Source organism: Pavona decussata, unplaced genomic scaffold (assembly GCF_977016875.1).
Source record: "Pavona decussata unplaced genomic scaffold, jaPavDecu1.1 SCAFFOLD_210, whole genome shotgun sequence".
Classification (NCBI taxonomy): Eukaryota; Metazoa; Cnidaria; class Anthozoa; order Scleractinia; family Agariciidae; genus Pavona; species Pavona decussata.
In genome coordinates this window covers 1,095,034-1,109,013 of record NW_028145615.1, presented here as the reverse complement: position 1 = coordinate 1,109,013, position 13,980 = coordinate 1,095,034, and the positions used below count along the sequence as shown (strand labels likewise).

Sequence of the window (13,980 nt, the reverse complement as noted above, 5' to 3'; positions counted from 1 at the left end):
AGCAGATCCTATTTATCACTAAGCTTACTGACAAAGACATTCTTTGAGTCATTTGAGGATTAGGCGACTTATCAATAGGTGTATGCAGTGGGTTGGAATCTCTATTTTGCTGGAATTTTCGATTGTAAGATTCTTTGTTCCAATTAATTAGATCTTATGGAGGGGATTCCCTGCGTAATAGAAACAATTATCTCACCTTGAGATCAAACAAATCCATGTTATTGTAAGTTTATTTCCCAAAAGTGTCGTGTCCGAAAGGTTCTGTTATGTGTAGAATGTTTATCGACAAAGATCGGAAAGATAAGTCGCAAAATCCTTGTAATTTTAAGCAATTTTTTAAACACCGAGTGTATTTAGTACAACAAAAGGAAAAACCTACAGCCGCTCGATAGATATCCATTCCAAAAACAGATTGGAAAATCCTCTGCTTAGAAATGACTTAGACAAATGAGTGTCTGGTCTCTAAACTGATCCATAACCTGAGCAAGGCGTTTCACGGATCGGAAGTGTCATATACACCTATTTGTGCAATTATCAAATCTTATGAAGGCTACAAGCTAAGTTTTTTTTGTGAGGCTACTTACACTTCCCCCTTCTTAGATTTGAAGTCCGATCCTTGGATTAATTGGTATTAGAGACATTGTAATCTTCGAAAACATAATTATAATTGGATTCAATGACATGTTCCTATGACTGTGCACTGCTGGGCCACTTCTGGTAGATCTCGCACCTAAGGTGATCTGCATGAAGTGCTTTTGTACCAAATCCAATAAGCTTCAACTTTAAGATGACATTTTGTTTCTCTCTTTTACGTTTAGTGCTGGGAAACGAAAACGTCTGCTTGCCGGCTGCAGCTCATAGTTGTTTACGTGGTACCCGCTGTAAATTTTCAAGGCCCTCACCTCACGGTTTCGTGATGGAACTAAAGACAAAACAAGAACATACAGAAGGGAATATATATGGAATAGTTCCAGAAGGTGCTTCAGGGTTACCAACGGGGCCATATTAAGTGAAAGAGAAACACTCAAGTTAAAGGGGAAGTATCATGGGGTTTTTGACCTCTTTTGTTAAAAATAGTGAAATTAGACCTTCGCTTAGCTACGAAAAAACTCTTGAACAACGAGAGGAAAGAAATCAACTCAATTCTTAAAAGGAACAACCCGCGATCTGTTCTAGCGCATTTTGGAAAACCAAAAAATGCGTGAACTTGAAAAGCGTTAGCCTAACATTTTTCAAGTTTCAATCCATACCTGCCTACTGTGTCTCTGGCCAGAGGCACTAATCGACAGTTTTATTGCACTGGAGTGATAGTTTATAACCAAACTAGACAATTTCTTTTTCGTTTCTGTTGACAGACAAACATTTTTGGCTTTTTTCGCGTGATACTTCCCCTTTAAACCAGTTTTATGAAACACAAGAGAAGAGCTTGAAAAGTAGGCAATAATTTTGACACCTTCTCAGTTAGACCAGTTTGCCTACAGTAATTAAGGACGGTGCCTACTAATATCGAAGTATTTTTGTGCGGTTTATGACTATGTGGGAAAAGCAGATCTTAGGAAGGCCTACTGGAATCCAAAACGAAAATTGGGGGTAGCCACGCATTTTTCAGAGATAATTAAGCAATGATATCTTTAAAAAGCGCCAAAATATGAAGCAATGTATGAGATTTTTTTCCTAAATTGAAGCTTAATTATCTCTGAAAAATGCATGGTTACCCCCAATTTTCTTTCGAGATACCAAAAGCGTTTGCTAAGTTCTGCTTTCTCCGTATAGTTTTAAACCGCGCAAAAAATTTTTCTGTATTAGCAGGCACCACCCAGTATCTCGAGATGCGCAGAACGTATGCGCAGTAACAATAATAGTAGGCACCGTCCTTAAAAACATAAATAAATAAAATAAAAAATAACCTCAGCTAGTTGAAAAATCACGCTATTATAAAGGAACATAATAAATTTTACATGACTGAACACTAAGAAAATAATAATAAATAATAATAATAATAATAATAATAATAATAATAATAAAGAGCTAGTGGGAGATAAAAGCGACACAATAGCTCTGCAGATACAGAAATCAGTCATCACAAGCTCACTCAATATTGCGAGGCGCTTAAAGCTTTTGAAATAATGGACATTAGGCGTTTTATTATACTTTTTTATTTATTTTTTTTTAAGTGTTTCCATCGTGAGGAGCAGAAGTTTTAGTATTTAGATTGAGGATTTTATGGATAGTAAATAGTTTTAGAATTTAATTACTAGGATCTTTATGATTAGGAATTGGGATTTTAATTGTAAGGACTTTGGTCGTTGGCCGCCCAATCATAGTTAAGGATGTCTGGGCATCCTGAAGTTTTTACTGCCATAATAAAAAGATTTGTCATCGTTTCTAAGGAATTCCCAAAACACTAGCCGCCAGTGTTCTATAGGATACAGAGCCACGGGCTCTGATAGAAAGCGCCGGACCGAGATTGCCCTCTATCTAATGGGAGTGATACGCCCGTTTCGCTTTACCTCCGAGTATTCCAGTAACCGTTGAGGCCGGAGAGAATATAGTACAGTGCTGACAAATACAGAAATTACTTGTACGCACTGCGGACCTGTTTTGCAAGTTGTAACAGTGCCACTATTATATATTATCATGTAAATCAGTCCTCACTTCACAAAAGATCAGCGTTGGCATTTAGAATAGATGGCGGAGCCTCAGTTAAGTACAAGGTGTTTTCTTGTTGAAATTTGTTTATCTGCCGGTACTTGGCATTGATAACCGAGAAACAAAAGTATGGGTTATTTTCTCCTTTTTCAATGTAGTTCTTAAACTATAAGGTTACTTTGACTCCTTGTATGAAGTATATTTTTGCTTAATTCGATAAAGGCATCATTTGAAGCAACTTTTGTAGAGTTGTTCACCAGTTGATGACGTGTCTTTGCCTTCTGTATAGGATTCAGTACAATCAACAATTTAAATTTGATTACTTGTGTCAATTTGTTAGGCTAGGTATTTCCCGCGGGGACGCTTATTTCAATTTTCAAATTTCTTGATTTTTTAACATTAGTAGAGTTTTTTACGTTCATTTCCAGGGGGCCATCAGTACACGTCGGTTAGATACACGATAACAAGCATCTGATCCCTTACCGGTGTTTATTGTATTTATTCCTTGTTTTGCCAACCTGTTTCGTGTGCGTTACCTTTGTGGGCATGGCATATCGTTTTAGATTAGACAGGATTTAAATGTGCTATGGATTATTTACACAGGAAATCTTACTGTTATTTAATTAATAGTAAGACGAGAGCGGCACTCAGACTGCATAATAACACTCGCCTGAAAAAGTTCACCAGACCAGAGAGTACCCACTTCACGACTAATTTCATTTAGCTCAAATTCCATGGCTACAGAAAGCAAGCTATCAAAGTGGATATTATGCATGAAGAACGTATAAAATGACTATGTCCAAAACTTTAACAGTCCAGTGAAATTTCTACATCTGTCAGCTGGTGGTCAGTGCAGAACTAGTAAACTTGTAACAGCCCTAAGGCTAGCCTTCCAAGTCTGTTGCTAAGTAGTACTTACAGTAAAAAAACACGCGATTTGTTTTGCACCTTGTCTTGTTCAGCGTGTATAATCCTAGGAGTATCGGTTCATTAGACTTCCGGAGTTTAAGCGAAGTAGGAGCCTGAGCAAGAACAGGTCTTTGCTGGGAACCGAGAAATCACTCAGCCACTTGTTGTATCCCGGTTTTCTGTCAAAGAAAGCTGATAACATTCCGCGAGGATTAGCGCAAATAACCACTGGGTGGTATTAAGGAAAAAAAAACTGAGTTCTTTGCGTGTCTACAGCCGGGGAGACAGGATTAATGGATTCACAAGGTGAATTCATCTTGCATGCACGAGTCTGATTTATTTTTAACAATTTAATGGCATTATAATTTACAATACAATAAAAAAGTCACAAGGATGATTTGTAAAAGAGTCAAATACTCCATATAAAAACAAATCACCTGAAGTTAATAAAAATACATTAGGTTGATAAATAAAACAAAAAACAAACAAAAGAACAAACAAAACAAAAAACATATGTAAAACAAATTTCCATACCGCAAACTTTGAATGGCTCGACCTTCAACTGCGTATTTTACCAGAAGGTAAATTCTAAATTGTTAGTTTAACCCCCTTTTGACCCACTTTTAGAGATTCAGTCACTCGATTAACAACACAAGTCCCTAATGTTCAGTTTCATTAAGCAATTAGTATTGTACCATCATTTTATCGTAACGTTGCTTGCACTTAACGACTACTTTGTGGCCAAAAGATACCAAATGGTTCCACGTAATATCCATCCCCAGCAAAAAAGTGAAACCATGGCAACGTGCGAAAATGGCCGCGCTGAGGCATAAATAGCTAGGACCTTTGGGGGCCTAATTTTAAGAGCTAATACGTTGGCAATGAGAGCATGAAAGGAGTTATTTCCGACACATGAAAAATTGGCTTACAGTCTCACTGATATATGTTAAATGTTACTGATCACTGACATTTGTACCAGTTTTAATTACAACAGACAAGTGACACCAAGCTTAAAAGAAGCCCTCTATAGAATTAATTAACACCATCACTAAACATAGATGATCTCTTTTACTTTCACTACGTTCATGGAGTCGATACATTCGGTACAATCTGTTTAATCGGTCGGGGTGTTTGTTAGATTCAGAACACTCGGTACGTTTGGTACGCTCAGTACATCTTACAGAGTACGCTTGCACCTGTTCTCAGCCGTCTATTTTCGCTGGATCCTGAACCTGCATCTCTATAGTTTTGATGTTCGTTCTTTTGTTCTCTCGACCAATAATGCGAGACGTTGCAATAGGTACATTTAGGCTCCTCCGCATTGTATTATGCTGAACTAGCCCGGTTGTGACAAAATATCAAGCTCACTGTTTTTTTTTTTTTTTAATCGTCATGTTTTTATACACGAGCCCTTTAATACCCATTCCGTTTCGCCAAATCGTATTTATTGCTTTCTTCAAAGGGGAGATGAGCTTTTGATCAGAAGTTGCCATTAGCACCGTAGGGGTCTGCAATTATGTCCAGAAATGCACCTAGCCCTGAATTTGGGTACTTTATATAAGACAGACCTTTTTGTCATTTTCATATGAGAGTCTGGGAACCACCACAATGAAAGGAAAATGGTGGTAACGAGTAATAATCGTCTTTTTTTTTTTTTTTTTTTTTTTTTGATGGGAAGCGTTTACAATAATCGAGATAGCTGGCAACCTGTGTGTGTCATTTAAACCAAGTGCCTTTGCCAGTATTCAATCTCTCTTTACAAATGCCAAGCCATAAAGATTTTCCGAGGTTGGGCTTACTATAAAATTGCTGTGTTCTCGACACTCTTGAGACTTTTGAAGGCTACGCAGATAACGCCAGTTTTAAATTAATATACACTGACATAGTTCGTCTGGTTTCTTAGCGAGTCGGTTGCACCAATCCTTGTTCAGTGGATTTCGGTCAAATTTAAGGGGGGGAAATAAAATATAATAAACAAATAAATAAGAAAATTCCAGTGGCACATCCAACATAGTGGCTCTTTATCCACTGCGGGTACAATTGGAATGTGGAAATGCTGGTTTTTGTGGAGGGAGGAAAACCGGAGGTCCCGGAGAAAAACCTCTCAGAGCAGGAACAAGAACCAACAATAACTCAGCCCACGTATGGCGTCAACGCCCGGAATAGCCATGCCTGCTCTCGGCCCCCGAGAAGAATGTCCATTTTGTTCATTATAACTAACCTGTCAGTTTAGCCGAAAACAGTTTACTGACTGATAAAGAAACGAACGCAGAAATTCTATGACAAAGTAATTTTATTCATTGTGTGGAGTGAAATTAGCGATGCCTTTTACAAAATTCCTGATATATTTACATAAAGCAGGTGCTCTCACAAGCTGCCTGCACTTCATTTCCATCAAAAACGACGCGCAATTAAGACCTGCCTTCCTGTGTATAATTTTAACCATTAATTTGTTTCATAAGCTTTTAAGTTCCCGATTAATTTTCTAATCTACTGGTCAATTTTTCCTTTGAAAACGAAAACAGTTATCATCCCCGGTCATTGCTTGCATACTTATTTAAAATCGTCGATTTTTGTAAGCTTCGCGCGCACTGTTGTCTAATTCAGTTGTACAAATATTGGTGTGGCTACAAAGCAGGTAATTTAAAGCCAAGCTGCATCGCAAACGCCAGAAAATTGTACTTCACCTCCCAACTTTTCATGCTATTGTTGCAATGGACGCAAACAGAATTGTTTTGATTGCATCCTAAAATACGACATTTATTGCACGGCGTTCCAGTGTTTGGGCACTCAACAGGTACGTTTACGGGTTTTTAACATTTTGTTAACTTCAGTTGTCATCACTGTCACGGAATATAATCAGTGAATATCGCTCAATTATAGATCGTCTTAGAAAATACTTTTCTAAGCTCCTTGCCACCGTTAAAAGATAATTGTTGCTTTTTATTGCAAAAACACACGAGAGAAGATCGAAGCGTGTCGTTGTATATTTAATCCTAACAGACTTTGGTAACTCTAGATGAAACAAGCTTATAGTAATCTAGGTATTTTCGCGATAAGCGCAACCCTTTAACGCTGGTAAAAATTTGTCATTGCCGCTTACTCGTTATCTACCCAAACATTATATCATGCCAATTTTACAACAAATATCAAATGCATAAGCAGTTTATAAATAAAAAAGTATTCCACAAAAAGCAGCGATTTATGTTCAGTGAAATAAAAAGTTTAGCTTGTTGAAAACTTCAAGCTTGCGCAAATGTGCTTGGTGTTTTGGCGCCAATTCTTTGCTCATTATTTCAAACAAGGTCATATTTCGCGTGAAAGGCTTACTCGCGCGACCAAAATAAAACTCTTTATGACAACCTTGTAAATAATAATAATTTACGTCTTTCAAGCGTGAATTCATATCCACGCAATCATTATTACCACTTACCGTGCCGTCTGCTTTTCAATCACTATGGGCAAAATCTTTGTATGGCTTTTGAATTTTGTGGCGTCTAATTGGCTGTTAACACAAAGGTCATTTGAGTGTTTCACCTTCGAGGGCATATTTATGAATTAATTTGAATTCAGAATACATTCAGCGCGTCGTTCATGAACTTATTTAAATTTTAACGGAATTGCGAACATGAAAGCAAAACTATGTCATACGGCGGGATAATTGAGGTTTATCTCGAGTTTTGAAATATATACCAGACTTGTGTTTTGGTAAGGCTTTTGAGCCACTGCGCAAGACAAGAAGGACAGCTTGTATCCAGAGAAATTTGAGGTAAATATAATCGAAAATATATCTATCAGCTGCCAACACTGACAAATTTTTATTCTTTGTATTTCTAGCGTGAAGCTGACCTTGCCACACAAGCGGAATGTCGGACTTAGCGATTTCGCCTGGAACGATCCAAAACGGTCATCACAGTGCAGAAGCGTTTCGAGCGGAGCAAGAAATTGTAAGGCTACAAAGAGAAAACGATAGGATTAAGGTAAAGTAATATTAACTAGCCAATGAGAATGCTGCTCCCATCCGCTGGATGGCTTCTTGTTGCCTCATGTTGGTTTTTAACCAACGTAGTAGAAGGATGTATATTTTCCGCTTTATATGCAAAATCTAATTTCCGCCTGCGTTGAGCTTCAAAGTTATCAACAGACTATATGTCCGGTCATACTCTTTCATACTCTTTTTTCCAAAATTGATTTTGTGTGTGGGTAACCTCTATGACATCCGATATAGATTTGCAGAAGCCACTTGTATAGTCAGGCAATGTGTATTTATACGAAGTATGGTTTTAACAAGTTTCTGAATTTGGACAATTCTTTCATTGTTCGAATGCTTCTCGCGTCAGACAAAAACTCTCGTCTCCTTCCAGTTCATAATACTTTACTTGTTAATTTGTCCACTGTTTAAGTTGTTTGTGCAAGGACCTCCGTGTTTACTCAATGGTTCATATGAAATACATATCACTCCAATACCGAGCCTAATCTCGTAGTATTTCCTACATACAAAAATAGTTATTACAGAACTTTACCTAAGGAATAACAACACCATAGTATAACCTTTCCACATTCAAAATGCAGAAATCTAAACGTTGTTTGTATCGTTATTAAAGCCTTTAAGTTTGCCGCTTTCTTTATTTTTTGTTCTCTAAACAAATTCAAACTTTCTGAGTCCTTTTCAAGATTAAGCTCTTATGACGTATATAACAAAGAAAAACAAAACATTGCCCCGGTTTAATTTACATATTGGAACGGTCATATATATCATGGACGCGTTCTCGTAAAACGAATTGCTGAACCTTGAAATGAGTTCTTTAGAAAATAATTCGCGGCTAAAGTTACGAGTGGTTTGACTTCATGTGCGTATTCCATGAAAGTGCTGTGTGAGGTGAGTAAGTAGTTGAACATTACAAAAACTGCTATATGCAAATCTTGTCAAATTTTCAGACAATGCAATTTCGGCGCCATTATTTTTCTTACTGGACTGTTAAAAGTTGAAGTTATAGAACTCACAAATGCAGTTAAGTAAGAAAATGTTGTCTTTAATACACACATACCTAAGAATGTGAGTCCAATTACGTTTCCTCATTTTATGCATCAAATCAAGAAGGTAGATATCTCTTTTACAATGCATATATCTATATATTGATCGCAAACTGTTATGAGTAGATGCGCATGGCTAGGCACGATGGCAACGGCTGGAAGTACTGAGCTTTATTTATAACAAGGAGTAAAAACATGTATGACAAAGGGGTCCTCTCAGATCTAGAAATTAAGGAGAACTCCAAACGATTGTACAGAATCAATTAAGCTACGTGAGAAGTTTATTCATATATTTGACAGTAGCTTTTTACGTCGGTTTTATTTGGAGTAGGAGACAGTGAGCTGAGATCACCTTCACCCAAAAGGCTTTGCGCGCCGGGGTGTCGTTTTTGAAAATTGTCCAGTCTCCGATCAGGTTATCTTTTTTTAAAATTCGTTTACTCTGGAGCCGCCTTGAGAATGATAGGTTCATAAACTTGTAAGAACATTTTCTTCCATTTCAAGTTATCATAACGTCATGATAGACCATAACAGTGCGATGGACCGGATCTGCGCTATTTAGAACAGCGATAATGAGCTACCCTCGTGTCGACTGTTGTTAGGTTTTGTTCGTGCCAACTTCTATAATGACTAAGAAGGTCCTAATAGAAATGTTTACTACCTTAGACAGCGATAAGATTTAAGTGTACTGACTAAAACTATGCCGGTAATGTCGAGCACTTCAACTGTTCCGCGTACTCTTTGGAAGTTTTGGTTGGGTCTGTGAGCGGCACGGTTCTCCAAACTCTGATCCTAGTCCAAACCAAAATATGTAATATTCCGGTGTCTTTTATCAGACCTGGCATCTAGATGCATACCATATTCAATGGTCTCCAGAGTTGATACCCTTTTTCAGACTTTCAGACCAAACTCAGAAATGCGAACCAACCATCCAATATCTTTCGCTCACTAGCTAGAACTAGCGGCAGTCAGTCGGGAGACTGAAAACTTTTGTCGCGCCATTTCCCCCGCCCCTCGACTGACTGCCGCTCGGTCTCCGAGGGTGTTTTTTGCTAAATCAAGCAACTAAACAAAAGGAGCGGTTGTAAACAATATAACGCGCGCACCAAGTGACCTATTGGTTGAAGGTGGGCCTTTAAGACTATAATAACGTCAATACCTATTCGAAATGCATGACTTCAGATAAATGCTGACCTGTGAAAATACTGTGGTTTGTTGACTGTTCACAGTTTTGCTGTCATTCGGCAGCAGCAGACAGTCAGTGACACAAGCATGCGCAATCCGCCGTCAGGCGCATGCGCCATCCAGGAAATGAGGCAGAGTTAGATCAAGTAGATTGTCGTACTGGTGTATGTTTGTTGTAATACCTTGATTGACTGATAAATTGAAGCGCGCATTTGGCTCATACCTGTCTCTTTGTTTGAAAGGAATACTCAAGGCGACTAAGTGAAGAAAGAATGAGGTGTGTATAATTTGTTTTGATTACATGACGTAGTTAGAACGATGAAACGTCATGAGCAACTCCACGCACGTCATCGTACAGATTTGTTTCAAGTTTAAAATAATTGCTTTACGTTATTGTTAGAGTTCTGTTTCTTCCTAATGCATTCGACTTCAAGTTTGCATAGCTTGTTCTCTATATACACTCTTTAGTTATTGCAATAACAAGCAATATAATTACCATTTCAGTTCCCCGACACATTTCCAGAATGGAAACGCTACCAAGGATCAACTTCTAGAGGCAATTAAAAATCGCGACAATGCTGAACGCGAAATCAAAGCCCTCAAAATGCAGCTCAACATGGCAGAAGAAACACGTGACAACGTGCGACGGGATCTAATGGACGCACACAGGAAAATGCGGGAAAGCGATGAAGCGACAGAGACACAAAGGAAAGAAAACTTAGCTTTAAGGAGGCAGATAAAAGACGAGCAGATTGAAAAGGGTGCACTGCAAAAAACTTGTGAAGAGCTTCGTGAGAAGGTGAAAGAAACTGAAAGTGAGAGAACTGAAACGAAGCGAAAACTCGACGAACTGGAAAACAAGTTCCGAGTTTGCGAAGACAGCCGAGCAAGCATTACCGGAGAAGCGAACGATCTTCGGAGCAGACTGAATGAATTTGAAGCGGAGCGCGCGGAGATTCGGCGGGAACTTCAAGAGGCCCTGCGTCAAGTGAAAATCTTGAGCAGCGAGTGCTTGCTAGGAAAACGTGAAGTGGCGGATCTGCAGGAGAGGTTATCACGTGAAGAAGCTTTGCGCGAGGAAGTACGACACGAAGCGTACAATTTGAAGCAGAGCATATTGCATGTTGAAAGTGAGAAGGAGGAGGCAAAACATAATGTGGCAAAACTGCAAAGAAGGTGAGAATGAACTAACAGGCTGCGAACAGTATACTGTAATTATAATTGTAAGTATAATTGTTGAGCGGTTTGTGTAAGAAGCGCGCTCCAAATGTCGACAAAGGCCGAAACTAGTGTCGAACAGAAATCTCGACGCCCATGGAAGTTACTTGCACATGTCGACTTTCGGCTCCATAAGTGATTTTATTTCTCCCCGTAGACGAAGAGGTGTCAAGTTTTCAAGAGTTCTCAGTTTGACTTGACTTTTATGTTTGTCTCGAAAGTTTATGACACAAACAGCGCACCTTGAGTTTAAAGCTCTCTCGTTCCAGTGTCCTCAGGTGCTGGGAGCGATGAAAGGCGGTTTTATGCAAAGGGAAGCCTCAAGGTCCCCATGAAAAAAATTTCTATGTTTCTCGTCCAGGAATTTTTCTCTGAGAAAGTGAAACTGCTATGTAAGGCTTTATCTGTGAAATACTCTTTGTACTGAAGTAAACTGTGTTTAGAACTTGGCGTTGAATGTTATTATTTTCATTTCATTTGCATTTTGAAAGAATCAAAGAAACCGAAGACACGTTTGCCAGCCGGGAAAAAGACTATCAAGCCCAGCTAGAGGAGTACAAAGAATTTGAACAAAAGGCGAAAAACAAGATGAGGGAAATGGAGAATCTTCTGGAACAAACGACATTCGATCGAGAAAATTACAAAGCCCAGCTATCTGGAAATGACGGGAGAATCAGTGCTCTGGAGTCACAAATCGCTCGAATGGAGGCCATGAAAAATGATTGTGAATTCAAGCTGTCCAGCCTATACTCAATCCTCCGAAGATCCCTTGGCTTGCGGTCGCATTCTCACCCTCCTCCGAGTCCAGACGAGGAAAGTCCGAAGAAGAATAAAAGACCCAACCGAGGGAGAACGAGATCCAATTCAGGTTAGACCAGTAAAAACGGTCCTTAACCCTTTAATCCCTAAGAGTGCCATTTTGCACATAATGACACAACTCTGTCAATATTTGACAGATTTCTATGAATCTTTCACACCAAGATGGTCTTGTGAAGATCTACTCATTAAAAGGATAAAAACTTAACCCCCTCCCATATGTGATATGGTTGACCACCCCCATAACTTTTCAACTTTTTTCCCCTAGAAGTTGTGGGTCTTAAGACATCTCTCACATCAATGAAGATGTTGAGACCTGCAAAATAAGCTATAGTTTAGGGGTATACCTAATATGCACAAGGATTGGGACGTTTAAGTAGTTTTAAATTTTTACGTTTTAAGGCCATTTATCTCAAAGCCATAACTTTTCTCATATCATTCATAATTATATCAGTTATGAAATACACTCATAAGTAGCTTTAAAATGGTATATCATAGATAGACATTGAGTTTGTAGACTTGGATCGTTTTCCCTTAGGGGTTAAAGGGTTAACATGTTCTGTTACTTTTGAAGCATACAACATGGTTTGAAACAATGTTTTGACCCCAGTCACCGGACCCACTACCTACGTGGCTTTAACCCCTCCCTTCCTCAAACGTTTTGTTGAAACTTTTTTTTGTAGCTTTTCATGAGAACACAATTAGAATCAATCGCAACTTCGTTGATCTCCACAGTACCCATTTCCAAGTGGCTTCTGTTGACACCATGTTGTCATGTGCGTTTCTTCCACCAGGACTTGAAACGTTTCTTCCGCATTCATTTGCACGAAAACGTACATTTTCTACACATTTTAAGACTTTTTCTTAGTTTTCATCGTCGCCGGGTTTAGCTCTGATTGAAACATTGTTATCTTAGTTTTATTTGGACTATCTTATTTGTCCCTATTACATTACCATTTGGTGGTCCACTCTATTATTCAACGATATGATCAGAACATAATTTGAATACCTACAAGTACACCTTTGAGCTCTTAGAATGTGAGCTGGCACGTAATACCTTAACTTGTCGTATTTGGTAGATTTGTAATGTAAAGATGCGCTAATCAAAAGCATGGAATTGTAAGCCCGTCTTATCGATGATATTGATCACAACCCATATTCATTTTTTCCGAATTCTTGTTTACTGTAGAAATATCAGTAAGAATCAATACAGTGCACTAAGAACTTGTTTATGTTAATTTATGCCAATGCCATGGCTTTCTTCTTTGGTACTAGCTGAACATGATCTATTAGAGGCATCGTTCGGTAGCTTTCAAATAACATTCGATGTAGGCCTCACATACCCATTATATTTTCCTTTACTTTGCTTCTTTGAAAGACTATATATCAAGGAATAACAACTGAGATTTCGGTTTACTTTCTTTGTTAAGTAAAGTATTCGCAAGAACTTCATACGCTGATTCTTGTTCTTTTTTTTATTTTACAGAGGACTCCGATGACATTGATCCAGATGCCGTGAAAGCATCATTGTCAGAGCTTCTGCAGAACCTGAGAGAATCAGAAAGAAAGAAAGAGGAAAGCCTGGTGAAAGTGGACAGCCTACAGAATGCTGTGGGTCATTTGGAAGAAGAAAGAGCGGAGCTGGATGGAAAACTCCGAGCCGTTCATCAGGAAATGAACCAACTGAGAGATCAGAAACGACTGCTAGAGGACAGACTGAACAGCGCTGAGACGGCGCTTACATTACAGGTACGAAATGGGCGTTATTTATTGTTATTTTTTGTCACTGTGAGATATTTCCGGAAAGCTTGGAGCATGATCAGATCCTTGGGGGTGTGTCTACTCCTACTGGCTTAGTACTGAATTTCTCCGTGTCAGTCGTTTTGAATATTTAGTCTTTACTTTAGTACAGAATAAGTCATTAGAAGTGGCTTTTCGACAAGAAAATATCTTCGAGCAAACCGATGCATACCAATATTCTCCTTCAATTTAGACTTTGACTTCGCCATTGTGATTGTTTTAGACTCACACGCGATCCAGACTCACGTTTCCTTAATAGCCGCAAAAATGACTTTTACAAGAGTCAATCATTATCATTTTTAGACCGTAAAAAAGCGATTTTCTCTTCTGAAATTTCATTGGAGGAGACACATATCACCAAAAGCGAAG

The 13,980-nt window shown here is 38.6% G+C and overlaps 2 protein-coding genes across 6 annotated transcripts in view; both read left to right on the top strand.

The window, feature by feature from the left end:
* The window catches only part of LOC146460634 (peroxisome biogenesis factor 2-like), a 31,581-nt gene extending 28,039 nt beyond the window's left edge, over positions 1 to 3,542 (top strand). Inside the window, exon 10 of the mRNA XM_085088089.1 lies at positions 819 to 3,542. The gene's annotated coding sequence lies outside the window, so the exon portion shown is untranslated. The remainder of the gene's footprint in view (positions 1 to 818) is intronic.
* Positions 1 to 13,980, top strand: part of LOC146460633 (uncharacterized) — a 39,962-nt gene that overhangs the window by 21,675 nt on the left and 4,307 nt on the right. For 2 of the 5 annotated variants that reach the window (XM_085088068.1, XM_085088066.1), the window contains exons 2-6: positions 7,396 to 7,538; positions 10,020 to 10,054; positions 10,282 to 10,953; positions 11,487 to 11,863; positions 13,298 to 13,560. In XM_085088068.1, coding sequence (XP_084944194.1) covers positions 7,425 to 7,538; positions 10,020 to 10,054; positions 10,282 to 10,953; positions 11,487 to 11,863; positions 13,298 to 13,560 — 1,461 coding nt within the window. In that variant the 5' untranslated portion in view covers positions 7,396 to 7,424. Of the gene's footprint in view, positions 1 to 6,277; positions 6,356 to 7,174; positions 7,328 to 7,395; positions 7,539 to 8,146; positions 8,438 to 10,019; positions 10,055 to 10,281; positions 10,954 to 11,486; positions 11,864 to 13,297; positions 13,561 to 13,980 lie in introns of those variants that run through there. The other 3 variants (XM_085088067.1, XM_085088065.1, XM_085088069.1) reach the window with 3 other exon arrangements.